The sequence below is a fragment of the Syngnathus acus genome, chromosome 15 (assembly GCF_901709675.1).
Source record: "Syngnathus acus chromosome 15, fSynAcu1.2, whole genome shotgun sequence".
Lineage (NCBI taxonomy): Eukaryota > Metazoa > Chordata > Actinopteri > Syngnathiformes > Syngnathidae > Syngnathus > Syngnathus acus.
Window position 1 is genome coordinate 5,628,988 of NC_051100.1, and position 24,709 is coordinate 5,653,696.

The 24,709-nt window shown below is 39.6% G+C and overlaps 2 protein-coding genes across 3 annotated transcripts; one reads left to right on the top strand and one right to left on the bottom strand.

The window, feature by feature from the left end:
* Positions 1–3,182: 3,182 nt before the first annotated feature.
* LOC119134865 (serine/threonine-protein kinase VRK1-like) lies at positions 3,183–10,294 on the top strand. 2 transcript variants are annotated; one of them, XM_037272008.1, is made up of 13 exons: positions 3,183–3,330; positions 4,077–4,211; positions 4,340–4,395; positions 4,481–4,550; positions 4,624–4,711; positions 4,833–4,941; positions 5,078–5,170; positions 5,321–5,453; positions 7,836–7,956; positions 8,393–8,451; positions 8,596–8,774; positions 9,700–9,855; positions 10,008–10,294. In XM_037272008.1, the coding sequence occupies exons 2-13, from the start codon at positions 4,082–4,084 to the stop codon at positions 10,200–10,202; spliced, it is 1,389 nt and encodes a 462-aa protein (XP_037127903.1). In that variant the 5' UTR covers positions 3,183–3,330; positions 4,077–4,081; the 3' UTR covers positions 10,203–10,294. The 2 variants fall into 2 exon arrangements, with proteins under 2 accessions (XP_037127903.1, XP_037127904.1); XM_037272009.1 differs by having other exon boundaries at positions 10,011–10,294.
* fancl (FA complementation group L) lies at positions 10,291–24,658 on the bottom strand. The gene is made up of 14 exons (XM_037272010.1): positions 24,346–24,658; positions 23,863–23,921; positions 23,696–23,756; positions 23,079–23,135; positions 22,720–22,817; positions 19,402–19,498; positions 17,814–17,882; positions 15,449–15,599; positions 14,757–14,840; positions 13,214–13,259; positions 12,483–12,564; positions 11,727–11,843; positions 11,088–11,159; positions 10,291–10,697 (listed from the first exon to the last, which is right to left on the bottom strand). Exons 1-14 carry the CDS (start codon positions 24,430–24,432, stop codon positions 10,662–10,664), a joined length of 1,116 nt encoding a protein of 371 aa, XP_037127905.1. The 5' UTR covers positions 24,433–24,658; the 3' UTR covers positions 10,291–10,661.
* Positions 24,659–24,709: the final 51 nt, after the last annotated feature.

Sequence of the window (24,709 nt, forward strand, 5' to 3'; positions counted from 1 at the left end):
AACATATCTGCTTATAGTTTCCAAGCACAGATAATACATTTCAAACAACATCATACTTCTGAGAGACAAGCACTAATAATGCACTCATTAGGGAAAAATAATACCTTTAGTGGTAAAAGGTACAAAACCTGAGAACATGTATAACGTGTCGGTGGTGGTGACTTTCATAACTTGATGCTGATTACCTTAAAACGATTCATGTATTTTCATTTATTTTGTTATTGGTTGGTGTTTACAACTGTACTATTTTATATACCGTATGAATTATTGTAATAATAATGTAAATAGGTGTAAACACCTGTATGTTGCCACTTTTAAGTACTATAAAAGTTGGACTTGATGATCAATATTGTAATTTGGATGCAGATGTGAAATTTGCTGTGACTATGTGAAATGATATTACATTTTAACAGCTAAATGGTACCACTTTCCACTTGCTGAGTACCACAAAATTATGTTTGGTTTAGGTTTTTAGCTTTGTTTTTTTTCCCCTCATCAATTTAGCCTGAGGGCAGAAGGCTATTAGGGTCTAATCAAAATCCTGATCAGTGCTTGCTTCCTAGTGCAGGAAATATGGTTTCAAATTGTTAACAATTTGGAGAGCACACACACTATTGTGTAGACACTTGTCATGTCCAAAATGGCAAAAAACACTCGTAGCGTGACAACTTTGCAAAAGGGCTGAGCCGCATATTGCCAGCACGGGGGATTATGTGCAAAGCGTCCATTCATCCTCATTCTTCTACACAGTAGTGGATACAACACATTACTTTGGTTGGTGAGAATGCAATTATAGCTTGTAAAGCACAAGGGCCAGTTACACAAAATGGTGTTACTCTCTTCTTCACTCTTGCCCTCACCAAGATTGGTGTCACTGTGTCCTCACGTGGAGAGGAAAAACACAAGTTGGTCAACAAGGCAGCCCACAGAGAGCTCTACAGTTGGTCAGAGGTTTACTTTCTGGATCTGGATTTCCCATTTCTGTTCTTTTACGAACCAAATAATGTGCCATCCTCTAATTATCTTTTTTTAATGAACACTCCACAAATTATATATACATTATGCTGCTCTATCATTCATCATTGGCCACTCGCCAGCGGCCAGGCCAACTGTGCGTCTTCGTCAATCCGTCATTATTTCAAACCGACCAAATCTGTCATGGTCAGTCCATCACTCCATCATCGTTATTACAAGCACGCTTCCCCCGTTGGTTAATTACAGTTCGTCACCATTATTTTAGGACCGTCAGCCAGTCCATCACTCTTTCAACATTATTTTAACAACGCTTCCATCATCACTGTTTTAAGACCGTCAGATCGACTTCTTCTTCTCAATTGGCATCGATGATGGAGTACATACTACGTCACACGCTTCTTAGGTTAGTTTAAGTCTTAAAATTGGCCACAGATATGAATGTGGTGTGAATGGTTGTTTTTGTCTAGATGTGCATTGTGATTGGTTGGGGACCAGTTTGTGGTGCACCTCACTTCTCAGTTAATAAGTGCAATTGTTTCATGAGAAATGGCCAATAGTAATGAGTGTGGCGTCTATTTTGGCAGTTTCCAATTATGGCTATTGATGGTGGAGTGAGTGTGAATTGTTGCCCATCTCTGTGATCAACCAGTCTTGGAGCTAATCTGCCTTTCACCCAATGTCAGATGGGATAAGGTCCCCTGACCATGGTGAGCCACACAGACAGGCCATTTCTTGCTCTGGCTTGTTAAACATTAGAAATTGTCATTAGAACAAGGTACTGAACCAAGATGAAAGGCACACTATCATTTCTATGTCATGCTACAAATTCATGTTGTACACTGGCTTGTAATAAAGGAAAGTAGCATCACTGTCATTGCCGCAATGACCGCAGATCAATTACTTTAGTGGTCTATAATATTTGTAGTCCAGCTTGAACACCTCTTCTGTCGTGTTGACATTAATATCTGTGCTAATGTTAATGTTCAGAATTTGCTGCACAAATCATCAGACAATATTTCCTCAAGACATGACACATTTTGGTAGTGTTAGGATGTACATTAATTTGCTTGTCATATAAAGCATGGCCGCATCCATGTCAAAGCATTTTACCGTAGGAAGGAGCACATGAGCAAAAAAAATAAAGTAATAAAGCAAATGTGTAGTGACATCATCCACATTTTCCTCATATTGTATGAAGGAAACACACAAATGCAATACTTGTTTTTTTTGTGGTTTTTGTAATCCCACCAGATGTTATGACACACAGGGTGCAAGAGGAGAGCTGATGGTGAGTTGGATGGCTACACTGCAAAGCCATTAGCTGACTTGTGGACTAACAGATCAGCATTGATTCCATCCAATACTCTACTCCACACCCTTGTAAGATAAAAAACAAAATGTCACCATGCAAGAAAAATATCGTACTGCTTATAACACAGACCATCAGATTTCTATAAAGTATCAAGTTGATCTAATATGCACACAAGGTTTATTTTCATTGCCCAAGGTTTTTCTTTGTTTCACACGAGACTTTCGGTTTGGAAAGCAGGTTCCTGCAGATCAATAATCTCACAGCAGGTGCACACTGGCAGAGACAACACAGGCTTGTATTTCCTTCTTCTTTCATCACAAATGAACAAGCTTGATTGGGAGTGTGAGAATGTGTTTGTCTTTGCAAGTACTGCATTTGCTCCAGCAGCCACAGTTGTCAGCCAGGCGTGGTATTGACCATGTTGTGCAGCAAATGACAGATCAGCCTCCGTTACAACAAGCATGCTTGAAGTCTCATATGCGAGCTATTATTGATTTTAGTACGAATGTTAAGTAAGCAGTTTACAAGAGACTGCTTCTGCTGATTGTTAGTACTTGCGTTCTAGTTAAATTCATGTATAGACACAGGTAACTTTTCAACACATATACCAATATGAGAGTGTCATCTGAAACATTTTTGAAATGAATTTTACAAAGACTGGAGACTCCAAGTGCAAAATAAAATGTATCCTAAAGCTAAAAGATCGGATTTTCAATGATATGTCTCCTTTATTGTAAAGTAGCTATGTCCACTCTCCACTCCAGAAAGTCAACAATGAGAGTTGGGCGGGGCTTTGTGCGCCGCAGCCAATGGCTGTGTCCGCCTTAGCCGCTTTTCTATTGGCTCTGGGTTACTTGAACAACATTTTTCTGTCTCGTGATTGGGTGCTATTGTATCGGGAGGGAAAATTTCAGGAAGTGATCGGGTCCCATTTTGAACTCCTCTTAGATGTGTTATACCTCAACAGTTTTCACAACATTCATACTGAAGCGTTACTTTCTTGCATAGTAACAAACGTAACACGCTGATTATTCCCTCTTCAGGTTGGTATATATTTAACATTGCTCGGTGACGAAAATGTTGCCCACATGGCTAAGTTAGCTGCTATTTTGACGTGCTTTGGCTATCAAACTACTGATGCTTCAATACTGCAAGCGGTACTTAGTCGTATCATCGTGATTGTCAATAGATCGAGATTAATAGCGCTTACCAATATGAAAAGCGCAGTATAATGTTAACTCTGGCGATGCTGCGAGTTTTGAATTCACTGTAATATCACTCGATAACAACAGGAAATAACAAACGTTTTGTGACGCATGATTGTAATATCGGCATATCTCCGTTGATTTGGACTGGATGTCATTATTTTTGCAGCCTAAACATAGGGAAATATTTCACAGAAAAAAACGATGCTCAAAGATCACATACTAACTCCGTTGTCCTCTCCCTGCTTGGTATCTTGGGATTGGTATATGGCATGTGATTTTCAAATTCATGTATTGGTTTTAAAATAGTATCAATAGTAAAAGTCTTGCTTACATTCTGGGCTACAATAACAAATTGAAAGAGGCATAACACGCCTTGCAATGTGAATCCAAGCTAAATGATATCACCATTTTATATCACAATCAGCATATTTTCGTGAGAAAATTGAGCCGCTTGCAGTCATATTTTTTTCTATTAATCTTTTGAAAATGCATTATTTTCTCACAAAGGTATGGCTTGCTTTTTTTTTTGATTGCTTCAAAAAGTGTATTGTTGTGATACATCATTTTTGTAATCTGTTCAGTTTCAATGACAGCTCCTCAAAAGAGGGCGCTACCCAGGCCGCTCCCGGAAGACTTCATACTGACAGACCAGGTGAAGAAGAAATGGCGGCTGGGAAAAATATTAGGTCAAGGTGGCTTTGGATTGATCTACCACGGTAATCAGAACAGAGGACGTAATACTGTATATACCTTGATTTGGGCTTGTTTTTCTTTAGAATGTATGACTTATGCATGTACTCTATGCAAACTCATTTTTCCCCTTCTGTCTCAAAACACCTTTAAGCATCCCAAGACATTGGCAGCCCCGTCTCGACAGATACCGACTTTGTAATAAAAGTGGTGAGTAGCTTTACAATTTGTGGATATGCATGTGTTATTACTGTTAACTCTTAAGGAATTAATTTCGAATTGAATCATTGTGCAGGAATACCTTGAAAGTGGCCCCCTGTTCTCTGAGCTCAGCTTCTACATACAAGCGGCCAAACAAGAGACTGGTGAGTACCACCGACCTGTCTTGTAGCTTAAGGATGTGCTGTGGCCTCAATCACTTTTGTCCCTTTGTGTTAGTGCAACAATGGATGAGAAGTAGAAAACTTGAGCACCTCGGGGTCCCAAAATACTGGGGATCAGGGCAAACTGAATATAATGGCCTCAGGTAATTATAAATACATATGTATGTGGGTCTTACTCCAGATGTTATGTTTGACTGGCTTTGAGTGGTGTTCAACAGTTTTTTTCCAAAGGATCTATTTTGTAAATCTGTTCTTTTTGTTTAGGTATCGTTTTATGGTTATGGAGCGACTGGGCACTGATCTACAGAAAATCAGCGAACGTAACGGTGGTCGATTTAAGAAAGATACTGTGCTCCGGGTTGGTCAAGTACTGGTGAGTTGTGAAAGCCACGTGACTCACGTCGACACTCCAGGACAGCTTTGCATTGACTGGAGAAGTTCTCAAAATTTTGGGTCCCGAGTCCCTTCCATGACAGATTTTTGTCATGCCATCTGTTGTTCTCCTTTAGGTGGATATACTAGAGTATGTGCACGAGAATGAATTTGTTCATGCAGACATTAAAGCTTCCAACCTCATGCTGAGTATTAGAAACCCTCAAAAGGTCAGTTTATGCTAAATCTTTGATGTTTTCACTTTCAAACATTTACTAATTGCACAATGATGTGCTAATACTGCATCTGCTGAGAGAACTATAGCAGTTTTTTCATATGATAATGTCCAAGCATTTTTTTTTTCCCCCTCTGGCTCGTAGCTCTATTTAGTCGACTATGGGTTGGCCCGCAAGTACTGTGTTGATGGAGTCCAAAAAGACTATAAGGAAAACCCCAAGAAAGGTCACAATGGAACCATTGAGTACACCAGTCTTGACGCCCACAAAGGAGTTGGTAGGTTTAGATTACGTCGTAAATCAAGTCTTTTTGAGTTGGGCATTCATGACCATCATGTTGTTTTGGCCGTAAAAAATGTCGCAATAAACCTGTATGTTAATGATTTAGTTAGTACAAAAGTTTTGATTATTATTTACTATCTTTATACTGTATTCTTTAAGACTCAAAGCTATTATCCTCGGGAGGGGGGAGCATTTAACTGGCAAATTCCCTGTTTGCAACCTTCTCTTCTCATTGACCATCGATTGTTCGTCCACCGCCTCTGCAGAATTCCCAGACCTAGTCTCTGTTTAACAACTTACTAATTAGCTGAAGTCATAACCTGCAACATGCATTCTTCCTCCGTTAAGTGGTGACTTTGATGTTTGATTAGCAGGATGCACCAGTCACACATGACCTCCACGTTGGCTAGCACCATCTCCAAGCGGGTCAATAGTGGATGCTTGGTTGACTATCAGCAATGGTGTATGCCTAAAATAATACTGACTTGTCAGCAGTATTGAATTCTAAATTGGTAATTTTGTTGGAACATCAAATAATGTACAGAATCAAAATAACGCAAATCTTAATTTTATCCTTTTTTTTTTTTAGCTGCAGAACCTTAGGAAGCCTCATAATAATATTTACAAAATAGCTTTCACATTCCCGCAATGTAATTTTAGCACAATTTAACTCACTGGAAATCTTACATGGTCATTCATGAAGACGAGCGGAGTTTGTCATGTTGTTATTTCAAGCGTTAAGGGCTCTAAGCAGACACTTTAAACAGCCTTCCAACACTCCTCATTGCCTCCTGATCCTCATTGATCGTTTAGCCTCCCTGCCTGGGCCGGACCATTTAATGACTCGAGTGAAGGCAAACGAGTATTTTATTCACTCAACACATTTTCATTGTAGCTCTTTCCTTTTTTTTAACACTTTACTTAACGGTGCATGCCTCCATCTTCCCATTCCGTGCAAAGATGGAATGCTTCAAAGATGAAGAGTTGAACATTTATAAATGCCTACACATTCAGTGCTACAAGCCTGTTATGGTGCAGTCAGATTACCAGCATCCCGTTGATTATCTTGTCCTGAGTGGCCAGGACCATGCTTCCCCATTGGACCTCCCTGTTGGCTGGAGAGAATCAATGCCAGTCATGGCTCAAGGAGGAGATTTCTCCCCTCAAATGAAACCAGTCGATACGTAATTTCTCCAAAGACGTGTGACGGCCATTACTGTATTGAGTTTCTAAAACTCCTGGGGCTCGACCCTTCTTGATGGACTTGGTTTTCAAGTATTGATGCACTTCACAAATTAATGTAGATCCATGCAGTTCTTTTCACATACAGGAATATGCAAGCACTCTCTGGTTCATTACTTTTTTTCTTCAAATACTGTATATGCTTTTTACTACTACCGGTAATTCAATTACCGTAATTTTCGGACTATAAGTCGCTCCGGAGTACAAGTCGCACCAGCCATAAAATGCCCAGAAATGTGAAAAAAAACCATATATAAGTCGCTCCGGAGTATAAGCCGCATTTTGGGGGGCAACTTATTCGACAAAATCCAACACCAAGAACAGACATGAACAAGCAACAACAGGCTAAACGATACGGTATGCTAACGTGACAAACACAAACGAGGAGCTGAGAACGGGCCTGACGTAACATTCAGTTATTTAAAAAAAACTATTACATAAATAACACGTTTATAAAACCATCTGTGTCGCTCCAATTCATTAAATCCATCGATCGTCCTTTGTCAACAATGCTGTGTGCCGCGCCGCAGTTCAAATTATTCCACAGGCCCATACAACGATATATAAACTATATTTTAAATAACTATCACATAAACAACAATATCAAACCATTTGTGTCACTCCAAATCATTAAATCCATCGATCAAATTTCTCGTCCTTTATGTCATCCTGGTGACAGAGGACATGTCCAGAGGATATGGCGCTCTAAAGTATTAATTACTTTATTTGATTTTTTCTCTCTATTTTTCATGTTTTGAATATGTTCAAGATAAAGATATCAAAGCAAAGTGATCAACTATACTAAAAATAACATGTGAAGTGGTCAACTATACTTGTAAGTAAGTGATGTGTTAATGATCAAGTAAAAATTTGTGAAAAAAAAACATATATAAATCGCTCCTGAGTATAAGTCGCCCCCCCACCCAAACTATGAAACAAAACGCGACTTATAGTCCGAAAATTACGGTATTTGTAATTGTGATGGATTGAAACCAAATTTGTACAGGAATTTCTGCAATTCTTATTAATTTTTTTTAAATGTCACACTCAATATTCAAACATTTATTTATACATTAATTGGAACGCAAAATATTAACAATGTATGTAAAATGTCTACTGTTTATTTTTGCCTAAGCTCCATCAAGACGTGGCGACATCCAGATTCTTGGTTTTTGTCTTCTTCACTGGTTATGTGGGTCCCTTCCCTGGGATAATGATCTCAAGAATCCAGTTAAGGTCATGGAAGGGAAGGCCAGGTAGGTCCTTACAAACTGATCATATATTACTTGAGATGGGTAGAACACATTTAAAACACATTTTCCTTGTCAACATCTCACACCCAAACATCCATTTTGGCTCTGACGAACCCACAACCACAACAGACTAAATCTTAATTGATGCTCCAGGTTACAGGTCAAGGATCCATTATTGTTTTCCAGGATTATAAAACCAGCACAAGCCAATTTGTGAAGAATAAATGAATAAATCATACATTACAAGTTACATTTGCCATTAATCCAATTCTGACAGTTCTATATTTTGGAATAAGAATCAGTTGAATCATTTGCTTCAATTTTGGTTCATTGCCGCTGTGTCCTTTCCCCAACCCTGACTATCTCCTTATAAATATTTCCCCCCTCATAATTTCTTTCTCATTCCATCACTGTTTTATCTCTCCTCCTTGGTGCTTAGACTGATGGATAAGCTGCCAGAGTCTGTCAAACAGCTTTCAGTGTGTGGAACCAGCACAGGTAAGCCCACCATCTGAAGTTCCAGGACTTTTGCTGAACCCTTTTATTTTAAACAGCAAGACCTGAGACATGAAACAAAAACAATTAGTTGACTCTGGAATTTGCATATCTGTTTGACGTACACTCTGTTCCTCCCGTCTATAGATGAGGTGGCTTCCCTGCTCTTGTACGCAAAATCTCTGGGCTTCCAAGACAAGCCCGACTACCAGCGCCTCAGGCAAATGTTGTCGACTGGAAAAAAGGAAAAACTGGATTTTTCAGTACCGCGTGGAGTCGGGGAAAGGTCTGTGTCTAAGGTGCTCGGTTCTCCTGCCAGGGGCAAGGTGAGAACATAACCTCAGGGTGTCCGAAATGACTGTACTGCGATACTTTCATTTTTGGCCTAATTTCAGAGTTTTTGAGTTTAAAGCTCACAATTGTTTTTTTGTCTTGTGGTAAGAACTCACGCCCAGCGATCGACAGAGTTCAAGAGTTTAGCTTCGGTGCTGCGTATTGAGTGTGAGGTTTCTCCTCCAAGATTGCATTGTGGTTGCTCAAAGAAATTCAGGGGCTTGGGACAAGATAAATTCTCATGTTTTTGTGAACTCACAAATACAATATAAAATAGAATTATTAAGAGAAACTACCAATGTGGTGCCTTCATGCTACTGTAGCTAGCTAGCTACATTCATTTGGACTTTCACCACTAGCTCCTGAGGGCTCACAAATGAAATCTTTAATCATACAGAAAGTAATATAAATCAACATTTACTCAGCTTTACAGTGCATTCGGCAGTTTGGCTGCTGGTCACAAGTAGCCCAATTTGTGCCACAGAGTCTCTTGACCCTGGGTGAGACGTGACAGTAGAGAGGGGGAGCATGTCTACCAGAGGTGAGCCGTTCCAACACTGGAGGATTCTCCTCCAATTCACAGCAATCACTTCCCGACCCCTCAGGCCACAGTTTGAAGAAGTTGATGACACATACTTTATATCTCCAATTATGCCCCCCTCCTGTTTCTCTCCTCACCGTGTCATTTAATTTCCATGTGAGAGTGTTGGCCAGTTTGACCACCCCTAGTTAAACAGAAGTGGCCATTTATGGGCGGTTTAGTCAAGAGAGGAAATGTCAGCAGAGACAAAGGCCATTCTCGGATTCATTAGTCACCGGCTTCGCTTGGTCAATTATAATTTCTCACACCACACCAGCTGGATTGCTAAAAGTCAGCTTGTGTTAACAATATGAAAAACAACACTTTTTTTTCCACAGAGAACAGCAAAAGCTCGAGGCTTCCCCAAAGCAAAGTCTGTAGCCATGCAAGTGGTTGTTGATGAGGATGAAGAAGAGGAGGACGAGGAGGATGTGGAGGAGGAGAAGCCTAAACAAGTGCCTAAAAGATACACACGAGGGCCCCCAGTTCCACAGGTATGGTCTGGAAAAATTACAACTATACAGCTATAAACTTACTAAATTACATTTAGTAAATTATGCAACTTATTAACGGACAAATCTGTTGCATGACCACTTCAACAAATCCAAATATTCATGTTGTTTGTTTTTTCTCTCTCCATTTGTAGAAGAGTGATAGGGTCCTAAGACCGCAGAGGACTAGGACTACAACAGCTAAGAGTTACAAGGAAGATGACAGCTCAGATTTTGACGACGAGGATGACGACGAGGATGATGAAGAAGAGGTCAGAAGCAAACCCATTGATCCACGCTACATAAGAGGCCCTCCAAAAGGAAAGAGAGGTCGGCCTAAAAAGTTGTAAGAACGAAACCTTGTGTACATGTTACGTTGATTGCTTGTAAGAATTCCGCCCAGAACCACTCCAACCCCCTGAAATAAAATAATTTGAGTTGAGTCTTTTCTCTTTATTTAATTGAGCTTGGTTTCAACAGAGCAAAGCCTTAAATTTCCCTTTATAACAAACAATACATTTCTCAAGAGGATGGAGACATACAGATGACCTCAAGATCATCAGTGTGAATCAGGAAGTCAGGAGAAGAGCCACATTTGTCACCTTTGAGCATGAGCGCTTGACTCCTGAAGATGTGATTGTGCAAACTGTTTCCCCCCAAATGCGTTAACAGTCAAGTCTTCATGGCCGCCACCCAGTTGGACTTTCCTCGATTCAACTTTTTCAACACAAAGAGTGACTTTCTTTTCTTTGGCTCTAATTAGCTTTTAGACTGTTTCCTTTGGTTGATGGGGAACACAAAGCCACTTCTCAGGACTTCTGAGCTGCCATTTTCACAGTAATGGGCTGAAATAGAGGAAAAGCTCCACTTATTAAATCGTCAAATGATTTACGAAGGATACTTAACAACAATGTAATAAAGTGCACTCATTTCTGACTACCTGCGCTATCAAATAACTTGGAAGGCATACACACAAGTAAGTTCATTTTTGTCTTTGATTCAATGACACGCAGCAATGTTCACTGGCACATAATTTACTCACTCCTTTATGATGATGGCACAAATAGCTTCAGTGTGAATGCAGCACCTTTTTCTGCTGCCAATAGCCTTTCAGTAAAGAGAAGGCCATGCGATGTACTGAGCTATGCTAATTAAGCATACTGAATATCTATTGACGATACACCAAAGGCCTTTATGAAGGCAGCTGTCAGTCACTTGGCAATGTGCAGGCGTACCTTGCTGCAGTAAGGACACTCTCCAAAAACTGTGTTAAAGCTCTGCCTGCTTGCGGGCAGCACACGCAGCCACTGGAGGAGACAAAAGAGAAAATACTACTTCATCAAATCGTCACCTTGAATTCGACGTGTCAAGTGATAACGTTTGTTTCAATGGAATGTACGCACTGCGCACTTTGAAAAGTTGCACATCAAAGTCTCACCGCATTTTCTCAACCTTAACGGGCCTTTTGCTCAAGAATGAGCTCATTGGAAGCGCAAAGCCTGGAGAATTTTGGACATATTTCAAATTGGTAACTTTACATTGGAGTCGTGGGTAAATCTATGGTAAAGTAGCATACTTGAGCATTTTTTTTCGTCAGAAGCAGACATCCATGCTAAATACTCTCAGTCAATCAGGTGCATTTCTGTGAAAGTTTAGTCTGAATTATGCTGAAATATATTGTACCCGATTTGGACAATTGGTTCATGATGCACATTTGAAGCTTCATTTTCCCATCACTGCATTTTGTAAGTACTCGTCGTATTTGATACATGCTCAAAGTGACTAAGTAATAAAGTGAGGTGAAATTAAACTTATTATTAATTGGTTACAGCGTGCATATTGTGATTTTCAACACGGTGTGTGTCCCTTCATACCTCATACAGGCACACCTGATGGAAGGGCTGACCACACCGAGGATCGTTGCACACCTGATCCGGAATAGCAGTTTCAAGGCGATAGGAGTAGCAAATCCCGCACTCCACACTGAACATCTGCGCAGGATTTCAAAATATTACAAACATTAAATAAAATGTATTCTTTTGTCCTGTGCCCTCAAAAATAAATAAAATAATACAGAATAGACTGAATAGAGCCTTTTCTTTATCACAGCCAGCCATTAACTGACAGTGGCAGACAAAGGAAAAAAAAAAAAAACATCTGGTCAACTAAACTTTTTTTTTTTTCTTTCTGAATGCTAATGAGACTGAAGCATTAATGGTGGTAGTGGATACAGAGCGTTCTTTCAAGTCAACTGCAGCGACAGGAGGGGAGAAGAGCCACCAGAAAGAAAAAAAAAAAGATAAATGCTTTTGCGTGATTAAAGTGATTGCAATAGCGCACAGAATTGTGCCATCTTTGTTGTTTTTAATAGCTCGATCTGTAAACAACCCAATTAGAGAAGTTGTTACCACCTCTTCGCAAGAAACAAAATAGAAAACGCCAACAGACACAATAAGAGACAATAGTGAATATCCGCCCCCTTAAGATTTGACGCTCAGGCAGACACACCAAGAGGAGTATGCATGCTGAGATGTGAAACAGAAACACACACACACACAATGCTCCTTGAGGTAATTGCGATAGGAACAGACATGTTTGAAATGGAAAAGGGGGGCAAGTGTGTGACATACAGATTTTTCGTGGGTGGCAGGTGATGGGAATTCGATCTCCAAAACATCCTGGAGGTTTTGCAAGACACCAGAGTCCGGGTTCCTGCCAGCAGACCACAGACAGCTCCTTCACACACTAATTAACCACATGCAAATGAGCCTGCAAAGACACTAGGGGACGATTAAGAGACTTTCACCGTTGGTTTAAAAAAAGAAATGGGGTGATGGCACGAGGGAAAAAAAAACAAGGCGCATTTGTGCCGCTACTGTGTTAAATTGAAGAGTGTTAGATACATTCACAGTACTTGACATGTGTCATTGTGAAGCAAATGTAACCTGTGGTGATTTTTTTCCTCATCTAAAAATAAGAGTAATTCTGCGCCCACATTAGTTAACAATTGGTCAACATTCAACAAAACACTGAATGTAGGGTTATGTTGTTTTTTTTACCTCACCTATACAGATGATTAAAACAGCAAACTATTATGGCACTTTCATTTATACGGTGACAAATTAAATTAAAAAGTGTGCTTTGATTTTGTGTATCGTACGATTCATCGCAAAGATCTCATGCAATTAAGATAAAACCTTTTAATTGTTGCCCAGCCCTTGTTAAAATGCAATTTCAATACCCACAGATGATGATATTCGAAATAAATTTCCCCACCTTCACTGAGACTGATCACTTTCAAGAATTTGAAGACAGATAAAATAACAAACAGCACTATTCAAATATCAGGCTGACCACTAACCATGAATGCATATTGGCGTTCAGTTTATTCCTCAGCGGAGTCACAACTGCAACAGGAAAAAAGGGGTTAACAATTGATTTCTTCAAAGTCACCACCTCCATACCGGCATATAATTTTACATTGATATCATTTTTCCCAGCATACATTATTTCCCGATATTACTCACATGCATTCTTATTTAACAGCCTTTGTGAGTGCATGCAGATATGAAGCGGCACTGCTTGCTGTGTTCCACAGGGGATCCTTGTCTCTGAGTAGTGTTCATCACTTTAACTATTCCTTATTCCTACATGCAAAAAGCAATATTTTTGCGCGCCTCATATTTGAGAGTCGCCGCCTGCCTAGCGTCTCGGGCGGCTGAAGTGTGTATGTTTAATATCATTTGAGTCGCATTGCTAGGCAACACGCTTGGCGTTTCATGACCCTGGATTTGCAGAAACAATGGCTGACAATTGATGGGGAATTAAAGAGAAAGCTCGTCGGATGTCTCAGAGGTTGCCACGGCGAGAATGAAATCGTGCCAGAGTGAAAGCTCTGACATGACGGAAGACAATAATCAACGCAAGCGCCCCAGCTCAACTCCAAACGTAAGGAAATTGATGCAGTGATATTTCCTTTTTCTCCCCACCTGATGGTGTCTTACTGAGCTAATCTGAATAATAGCCAGCACAGACAGATTTTGCTTTTTCATTACTCGAGTTTATCCGTGGCATGTATCTTATTGTGTCATGACTGCGAGGACACACTACCCTCAGTGGAAAAACAATTCAAGAACAACATTAAAATTTGCCTCAGATATTGGGAAAAGTGGGGAGGTTCAGAGATGCCAGCCCTGCACACCCTGAACAAGATAGTAAGTGTTATACATGATAACTGAAGAATGCTGATCTTAACCACTGATCCTGAGCGTAACACATCATAAAAATCCCCAGCAGCGAATATTAAATAGTCACGCTAACGGAGATGAACATTCATCATGTCTATTCATGTGCAACTGTTTAGAAATTGTTTTGTAGAGCTGCAATTTTGACAAACTCCATCTCCTTGTTCCTTATTCAAATACTATGTTCTTTTTTTCCCCCCAGTTAATCTAGATGTGAGTTTTGTTCTTACTTTAATGGGATTATCACCCCAAACCTAATTTAAAGAATCCAGTTTGTTCACGACACAAACATTGAATGGAATTGCCATACATTCTTAAAAAGGGGACATTTTGCGTAAACAAGTTGATCAATACATTGTCCAAAATGCACCTCCTTTTTATCCCTTTGATCGTGTTTCAACAGCATTGAGTTGCTGACCGTTTATCAGAGTATTGTCAAGGACAGCTGAATGAGCTCTGGAATGAGTGTGAGAGCATCAGGACAGTGCATAATTCACCGGTGACTAACAAAGAAGACAAGAAGAGACCCACCGTACGTTAGGTATTCACTATTATGTCATTTATCGCAAGAATTTCAGGAAGCTTAGGAAAAATACAGACTTTAACACTCAATATATAATATATAAATAAGTGTTACTATCGGAATGGGGTCCGACTGACCGTGCTCGGCTCCCAGCAGGCAGCATTCTGGTAGCATCTTTGGGTGTCGGGGATCCACTTCCACTTTAATGGAGACATTGTTTCCTGCAGAAACATTTGAATACTATTTTTTGCTTCATATATCATATCATATGATTACTTTTTTGTCAAAATTTTTACTTACACAAATAGATAATAGTGATAGACAATGTTAGGGTTTACAGATTATCTTGATCGTATGATTATGTTGGAATGTAGACTAGAATTATTAACTTTGTTTAAACCTTTTACTTTTCCTTGACTCTGAAAAGTTGAACCATTCAGTTGTTGAAACTTTCCAAATGGTGTGGAAACATTCTTGCTTAGTTAGTCATCTAAAATGCTCCACTAGTTTCTGTTTCCACGACCTTGTAAAACAATGAGCTGGGACCCTCCGCACTGATTAACCAGTTGCTGAGGTGACCACCAAACACCCCCACCCTGCTTTCTCTCAATAAATACTCTCTTGCAAGAATCCAAAGTCAGACCTCATTCGATCATCGCTGTACGCACAGCGACGAATGACTCTCCACTTGCAAGTGCTTAAAAAGGGCATATTGTCTCCACTCTAACAGACAATATACTTTTTTCAGGGCCGATTATTGGTGGTTAAGGACGACGATAACCAATAACGGCCCTGATAATCAGGCCGGGCAATAATTGGTGTTTGTTACCGATAGCTATTCGCCTCATAGTGTCAGAAAGACTCGGCTTTTCTGGCTCCAGAATCCAAGTCTTTGCGTCAACCTCATCAAGAACATCCCAGAACTCAGTCAGAGCCTCTATGACCAGCAGGAACTGGTTGTGGAGTTGGTTCAAAGACGACTGGAAAATCAGAGAAGAAGCAGAAATCAATAGAGCATTATTTGACTCAAACGAGTAACACAAAACAGAAAACAAAAATCAGCGAAACTTGGGGCAGACGCATTAACGTGGAAACGGAAAGCTGAGAGAGATGCGGGTAAGCAATACAGATGGTACGAGTGGGAAAGAAATTAGAGCGAAAAAAAAAAAAAGAACCAAAAAATTATAGGTCATTGTGCCAACACAGTGCACACAATTAAGCATCGTCCAGGTACTGAGAGCCTCTGCAATTACAGCCCAATTAATGCCAGTGGCATGATTATGCTTAGCGCTCACGATAACTATGCTAAGCCCAGTTCAGGAAGATTAAAAAAGAAAAAGAAAGATAAGCGCAGGTAATTGAATTCTTCCTGTATCTAAGACAGCCGTACCAGTGAAAGCAGGAATTTAGTAAAGACTCAACGTGAGCTCCAGTTCCCTCAATACTCTTAACGGTAATAGCTACACACAAGCTATTACACTTTATTGAGTCAATTACAAAACAATAGGCTGAGCATTTACATTTTTATGTTGATATATGTGAAGCTTTATCTATACATAATGATAATACAGCAAGAAACTGTACTGCCCTTAATACACATGAATTTAAATGTTCCAAAAGCAGCTTAAGTGATACTTAATTTCTCTTTTGTGCTCAGTTTACACAGTTAAGGAAAACCAAATATGGCTTTTATGCGGTTGCTGCCTGCCCCTAAATTATTGGACTAATTCAATTGTGTTATTTTCCGAACTGCAGTAAAATGTTTGTTTCCTTCTTTGACTAACAAAGTGCAAAGCCCTCTTTTAAACAGAGTTGGGAAATTCTTTTTCTGTATTTTGGCGGTTGGCAAACAACTTTTGGTGCATGACACCACTTTCTGAAATAGAGTATGGGTCTGCATAATACGATTTCACAGCTTCCTATTAAACCCTACTCTGTCCAAAAACTAAAATAAAACTTTGTAACAAAATTCATTTTCGAACTACTCCACTCCGGACGGCGTTACAGAGCGCCGTACGCCAACCGGAGTCAAATTCCTTGTTTGGCATGCACAAACTTGGCCATTAAAGCTGATTCTGATTCTGATTTTGTCATTCCATCAGTACCGATGGAATGTCCACCTCTATTAAAGCTGCCCAGAGGTTTCGTGGCAACAAACCAGGCTGTTGTCCTTTTCGCTAACCCTAATCAATCTCTTAGGTCGCTACTTGAAGTCACCACAACAGGAGTTAAAACCTAATCTGAATTTTGATTAACTCAAAACCCAAGATATAGACTGCACTGTGGGTTACCTGTGTATGATCGAGCATTTAAATTGGAGTAGCAACCAAACGTATTATAATATACTGCAAAAAAAAAAACTCATTCAATTAAAAACGCAAAATCTATATAGAGCACACACTGTTAGATTGGGATAGGAATTAGTTGTTAATTTCTGCCCTGAGTAGCACATCTTGGCCCTGCAACAGAGCAAGCAATAATTAGTCTTTCAAATGAACATGTCAGGACTGCCGACAGACAGGCCCTTCCCCCTGGCCTACACTCACGCACATACACACGCACACACACTTAGCCATCACTCATTAGACAAAAAAAAAATGCACTTGGCATAGATGTGCATGTACGCACACAGAGACAGCACAAAGACATACGTGCACACACACGCACACACACACTTCATGTTGTAGTGTGGGAGAGATCCATCACCAGCCCAGCAGGCAGACAGGCTCCATACGGTAGCGCTGTTCTAAGCTGGTCCTCACTGTATGCCTGCCATGTAACCCCCCCCCACCACCACACACACACACACACACACAAACACACACACGCACCCAGTCAGTCCGTCCTACAATTTCTTTGAAAATCTGATAACAATGCTTTTGATATTGGGCAGTCGTCGTTATGAGGGACAAAACAACCACTGATGTGAGGAGTGAACTGATGAATGAAACGACAATAAAGAGGAGGCAATTCAGTTAACAAAAAAAAAATCTTTGTTTTTTGTTTTCCACATGAAAACAGCTGTATAACAAGTAGCTTCATTTGACTACTGTGCAGATGCGATAACAAGAGAGAAGTCAAACATGAGTTGATTCAACAACAGCGTTTGAATTGATGGAGGCTGCTCAGATGAGAGGCAAATTTCCTTGGAAGAAAACCAGAGCACGAGTGTTACCATCAATTCATTTGCATACCTGCGGTGTCCATCTTAAGTCAAGGGGGACAGGCAGGTCAGCTGAGCATTCAGGAGCCTCTGCCGGGTGCTGTTGACGTGGAAGATGGGTCCGTTAAGCACACCGAATTAAGAATTTGACATTAAAGACTTGAATTGAACAATACACCTTAAAATCACGTCAAATATATAAAACATGATATAATATTAAAAAATAAAAATAAAATCAATCAACTCAACCAACAAGATGTCCAATATTGGTTGTGATAAAATTTGAAATGAAAAACGTTTAAGTGGATTTACATTCCGACAACATTTCACCATTGACTTAAAAGGTAGCGCTTAAAAAAACTGTGCTTCTTATTTCCAGACAGTAAAAGTACGATAAGCATGTTTTGCATCAGCATAAATACAATTTTCTCTCCCTAAAACTTTCCACATTTACCCTTGCTTTCCCTTCCCTGTCATCCGCAACTCCTCCAGCACTGTTTCGCCCCCTTGCTGTGCTAAATGAGGGATGACCTGGCGCAAGATCGGGTGGAAGAAGCTGGAAGGCAGGTACGTATTTTTACAGTTCCAGAAAGAAGAGTGTAAATGGCCAGGTGGGCAGGTGGGCACAGAGTGGGCTCTCAGCATCCTCCCTTGTCCCAGGTGGATGTCAGCTGGGCTTAGGTAAGCATCGCCGCATCGTGGTAAAGTCAAACAAATATCGTAAATCAACAGCTGCCTGTGCTCTTAATAATTGCCATAAAAAGCCTGGCCATGTACCGTTGAAAAAGTGATATTTGAAGTAAGAATTAACCCACCAAAATTTCATCCAGATAAAAAAAAAATTAATAAAAAAGTATGATGGTATTTTTGAACCATTTTTTAAAATTTAATATTTATGTTTTGTGAGATTATATCACATGTGATATAAGTGAAATATATATATATATATATATATATATATAAAATATTCATTTGTTGGATGCTTTGTTGTAATGATTTTGAGATTTTGGTATTAGTTACTGTGAAGTTCTTTTAGACTGATTAAGGGCTTTAAAAAAATCAAATTGTAATTTGACAATACAAGTGATGCTACTGTCCATGTTTCCAAGACTTTTAGATTTAATAGCAGCTATCAAGAGAATTACATTCAAGTTTTATTATCCTTCTCCTACTATAAAGGGTAACAACGCATCATGTCCGAGATTCCTTTCAACCATTTATAGTAACATGGTTGTCACTGTCCATGTACATATCTTAAAAGCAGCAAGTAGTGACACGCAAATGTAGATAAGACGAAGTGTACTTGCTTTCTCTGTTCATAGAGAATCACTTTCTATCTCTGTGGAGATGTTTTATCTGTGCTACATCTCACTCACACTGGGTTATCAAGTCTGTACACCCTCTCCAGTTTGCCCCAGATTTAAGGGCCCAGATGTAAATCGCTGATTTGTTATCAGCAAATTGAATGGCCCATATGTGGTAAATGAAGTCAGACCTGGATCTGGATTGGCTGAATATCAACATCAAGATGGACCACGTTCCATGTGATAATGAATCATTTTATCAAGAAGATGACCTAGTCATCAATGCCGACTGTATGTGTGTTTTTACACACTTACCTTAGATTTGAGGTGAATGGTAAGAATGTGCTGCCGTCCAGACGAGTCCTCGGCTTTCACCTTCAACGTTTGAAACTGCGTGTCTATGAAAAGTAGTCTGCAGTTTAAAAAAAAAACACAAACACGACAATGTGAATGCTACTACGTTAAGGTGCAGATGTCATGTCTAAATAATAATATATAAAAATGTATTTTTCCAAATTTGCGTTGGTTCCCTTATTTAAAGTCTCTGTCCCACTGAAGAATTGTGAGTGCGTTCTTGTCAAGGTTCGTTCAAAGTCCGCAGCCGTTCGACTATACTTTTGAATTTTGAACATAAAAAAAATCATTAGTCAAAAAAATTTATATTGCTAGAAAGAACTAGCATTGTTAGCGAAATATTTTACAATTCAGTGTTTATTTATATCCCAATGAATAAGCTAAAACAAATGTGTTTTTTTCTTTTAAAGACTGAACAGCATTAACATAGTTCAGCTACTTTTGTTAAAGCTTACATTTCTCTTGCACGTAAAGTTAAATTTTCTATAGAATTGTTTGTGGCTTACTTGACTACATTTTCTAATGCAGAGCATTTGCACATTTTCATAAAGCATTGAACCCAAGGAAAAAAAAAATAAACTAATAAAATCACGCGTCTCTGGATGACTTTACGAGCGAGATCACGGTCGCAGGCTATGCTCGGCCTATAAATTCGACCCTCCTTCCTGAGCTGATTACAACCTGCTGAGGCGGAGGACACTGCACTGATCTGTCCCGATCATGCACCAGCACTACAGTCAGATTTACTGCCCTGCCCGCCGCTGCTTCAGCACGCTATGAAGGACTCGGAGCTTCCCCCTTTCCAGTCCAGTTTCTAGTCAACTGAAACTTTGAGACAAAAGACTGATCTAAGACAAAGGAATTGTAGAGTCCCTCCTCAAGATTTACAGTACCTTACAAAGTGTGGTGAGCTTGACGTGGCTGTATATTTGCTAAGGATTTATGGAGTGTGTTAGAGAGGAGTGATGGGAGCAGTGTCCCCGGGGATGACATGCACGCACCATCTTAGGAAGGTGATGGAATGATGGCCGACCATGTCCGCGGCGAGTACCTCATAAATGTGACCGTTCAATCGCACGCTTGCAATCAAACACAAGTGAAGGGTATTCACATTGAAGTCGACACATACAAAATGCACAATGTAATGAGGCCAATTTGCTTCTCTTTCCCCACCTCTTATCCCCAATTGCTCCATATCTATTGTATCTCTATATTTATCTTCAAACACAGAATCTTTTTTTTTTTTTGTAATTCACACACATCCTTGTCTTTGCGGCGCTTTGATACCGATAGCGGTGCCAGATGCTGAAAGTTGATAAATATAATCTTGCACCAGAAGACAGCTTCTGTGTCATGATAGCTTAATATCCTCGAGTACTCATACACAAATAGTAGTATAGAGCAATAAAAAAGCCATTACACTTTACAGCTATAAATACACAAATCTGTCAAGCGAGAGCATTTAATAGATCTTTCCAAGTGAACAAAGTGACAAGCATCCGAGGGAAAAGAGCTGACACTTAGTAAAATCCGCTAATTAAATGATTGTGGCTTTACGAAAAGAAAACTCCAATCCAGTGACATGACACTTTTGTCATGGCACCAGCAAAAGCCCCATCATATCTTTTGTCTCTTTTGAGATACCAGCAGAAAACGGCACATAATACGAGCTAAACGAGGGAGGGTGGTACAATTTTGCAGACTCCAAAATAGAGAAAAGTAGGATCAATTATATTTCACATATCACATACAGAGCCACAGCACAAACTCTTACTTCAACTTATATATGCGCTGTCTGAACACAGTCTTCTATTTATGTACCAAATCACAGTCGTATGCAACAAGGCAAAACGGGTTTTGGAAATCCAGTACAATCAGTTCAAATCCTTTCTATTTGAATGATTTCTTAACCATTTGTATTTCATTTTTACAAAAGGACTGTTTAGTTTTTCCACAACCAGTAGTTGTATCAGGAGTAAAAAAAAAAAAAAAAAAAGTCTCAACAGTGCATCACTAACACACACCTCTTCTTCACATGTTAGCAGGAACGAGTTACGATCCCTACTTGGCCGTGATGGAAACAGCGTGACAGTCAGACATCATGCTGGGAAGACTGATGAGACCATCCCGTTTGCAACCCCACGGCCAACCGAGCTGCTTCCAGATAGAAACATGCAAATTTGTGCCGGGGTATACGCATACTTGTGTACTGTATGTGAGCTTGACTTATGTGTGTTAATTAAAGCTATAGTCACAGGCGGGCCGCCAGGGTGCGCGCACATTTCACGATGTGGCGACTGAAAAAAAATAAAGGTTGTAAACGTACAACCAGCCAGGTCTAAAAGTCGCCCTATGTGGTGAATACAATGTAAACAAAGGTGCCGAGCTATTATGTCTAATACGGTGAGGCGATCAGACTTCGGCTGCTGACTTTATCTCCGAAGCCAGGTAACGGTTGATCTGGGGTTGGGGTTGGGGGGGTGAGAGGGAGAGACAGAACAACTCATTTACCTGGCCCAATCAGCAGACAGAATTACATCTAAAATCCCCTAGTGGCTATTAACACAGCCTATGCCAATTAAGACACTAAGCGACTCTCAAGTGCTTTGGAGATTGAGGTCCACCGTGTATAATGCCTCACATTTCCAGCATATCTTCCCCCTTCTATTAAAACCTGAGAGTCTTCAATTAGAGCTATTTGCATTTTACTAATATCATAATTGTAGCTGTGGTCATTAAGAGCAAAGTGGAAAATGACTATAGTAGCCAAGGACTAATCCATGCAAGAAAAAAAAAAAAAAGTCTCCATCTCCATTTTGCAGCTCAACTCCTCCTGAGGAGAGAAGTCATTGCTATTTACAGGGCCTGTCACAACACGTGTACTGACAGTTATTAAATGTGACCGGACTTTAACTACAACTCAATAACTAAAAATAAGGAAGTCATTAAGATCCATTTGTTAGCGTGGAGTTATGTTGTTGCAGGGCAGCCAATGAGAATGTACTACTCGGAGAGCACATCAGCGGATGTTAGTCCAATTAAAAACACTTTGACACAGTTACAAATAATCAGACCTCTGGGGAGCACACACAAAAACTCCCTATCATTAATATCATAGAAACAATTGACTTATTTCCTTAATAGCTCTATCTTGTGGCACCTTTTTGTTTCAATAGAAGCTCCCTAAATAGCTAAATTTTGGTTACCGTGGATTTTGGTCCACCGTCTTTTCTTCCAGAAATTATGTCAAGGGTTTTTGCACATCCTATAGAAACTCACTTGTCCCACCCAAGGGTTTCCATTTCCAAGATGAGTTGGGAGTAGTACTGTGGAGGCGGAATTGAGGCGCACATTGGATGGTTTCTTAGGCACACTTCCTGCAATAACAGGGACGACAATAACGCCACAATACAATGCACAACACTTCTCACTCAATTATTTACTGTAATAAAAAAAAAAAAATCAAAAACACAAATATAGTCAAGCTGAGACTGGGTCTGGAGGAATAAAACAATAAACGGGTTATTAACGGAATATAATATTCATGTACGTGTGTGCCACCAAATCGATGTGTGGGATTCCCATGAACAACAATGTCAACAAAGCATCGCTAATCAATATATCATTGCTCTGCTTACCAAGACAGTCTTCAGTTCCAGAATGAAACTGACAAGATCAGTGGACTGATGCAGTCTCTGCAATAGAAGGAAGAGACATCTTTGAATGGCAAGATAATAAAGTGACACTTTTTTTTCTTCTTCCTCAAGCCAGCCATTCAAATCAAACACGTGTTTGTGATTAATGGGGGCTGCCACCTCCTTTAATAATTAATGATAGCTTAAAGGCTGCGAAAATAATGAACTTTGCAGCCCGAGGTGAAATATCAATCTCATGCAAATAACCCTGAGGGACCACATAACAAATAGGGACATTTTCCAGGCGGTGTTAATTAAACAGTGAAAAATATTTTTCTCAGCTTCTGAGTGAAGTGTGCTTGATGGGTGCACAGGAACAATGCCAGGTATGACACAGTCAACACAAAAGATGTGAAATGACTCAGACAAAAACAATCAATCAAAGATTTTGTCAGTATAGTAAGTGCAGATTCCCAACCACTGTGGATTACTGTGCTATAAGAGATCATCAGGTGTGCATGTGGGATTATCTAATATCAAAGTACTACTACAAAGTCTACTCATATAAAATAATTGCCTTGCCCCAATAAAGGCTGGGAAACATTATTGTAGTGCATTACCTGCTTTACAATGTGTTCATAGCCATTTATGAGGTGTTTTAACTTCCAACAGCAATGCAACCTATAAAATAGGATGCATGTTTATACCTACAGTTAAGGATGGAAAACATCAGCAACAAAAACAACAATAGTCTATGAATCAATTGTATGAACGACATCATACATACTTGGCCTTTTTGAGTTGGCGATCTGGTGGTAGATGTATTCTCAGTCTCAGGTCTTTTTCCTATCCATAAAAAAAACACCCGCTAAGTTACATAGTCAAGTTTAAAAAAAAAAAAAAAAAACACGACAACATGAGTTTGCAAATTAGTTGTTTACACAAACTATTTGGCGTCTGTATTTTCAAATGAGCCTCATGTCTGCTTTTTTATTCAACTTGATTAAGAAGTGTTAATTTACAAAGTATTTTAATGGACATTTATTTAGTTTATCATCTGTCCTTAACTCTCATGCACGCATAGACATATATTAAATACGCTTGAAACTGCAATTTGCAGCTTTTAGTAAATACACATATATGTATGATGCAAAATCGAAAGGGGAAACTGGGGAACAAATCTGCAACCTTTGCGGAGCAGTCCCACAATACTTGGAGCCATTGTGCATTGTTTTAAAACGTACTACTGATCTGTCTTCACTCCACCTACATGCACAGTGATGAATCCATCGTAGATCGTTTTCTCCACGTTGAGGGGTAAGAGAATTGGGTTATCGTTTACCAGTATAGAAGCCATCAAACTGCTATCAAAACATCTGTCAAACGCTAATGCGACCTGTGCCACCAACTCCGTGCGCCTGATTTGTCTAATGCATGGACTAAACTTTGAAAGTTTAATAGTTTCACTTTTGTGTTGAAATAAAATACACTTAGCGAGTAATATACGTTGTTTTAACTTTCAAATAGTAAGCAGAGGAAATAACCTCGGTTTCCGCTACCATCAGCCAAACAAACATGACAACGTCACCGAGTTGCGTTCAGGAACTCAAAGGAAAATTGTAAAATACAGTATT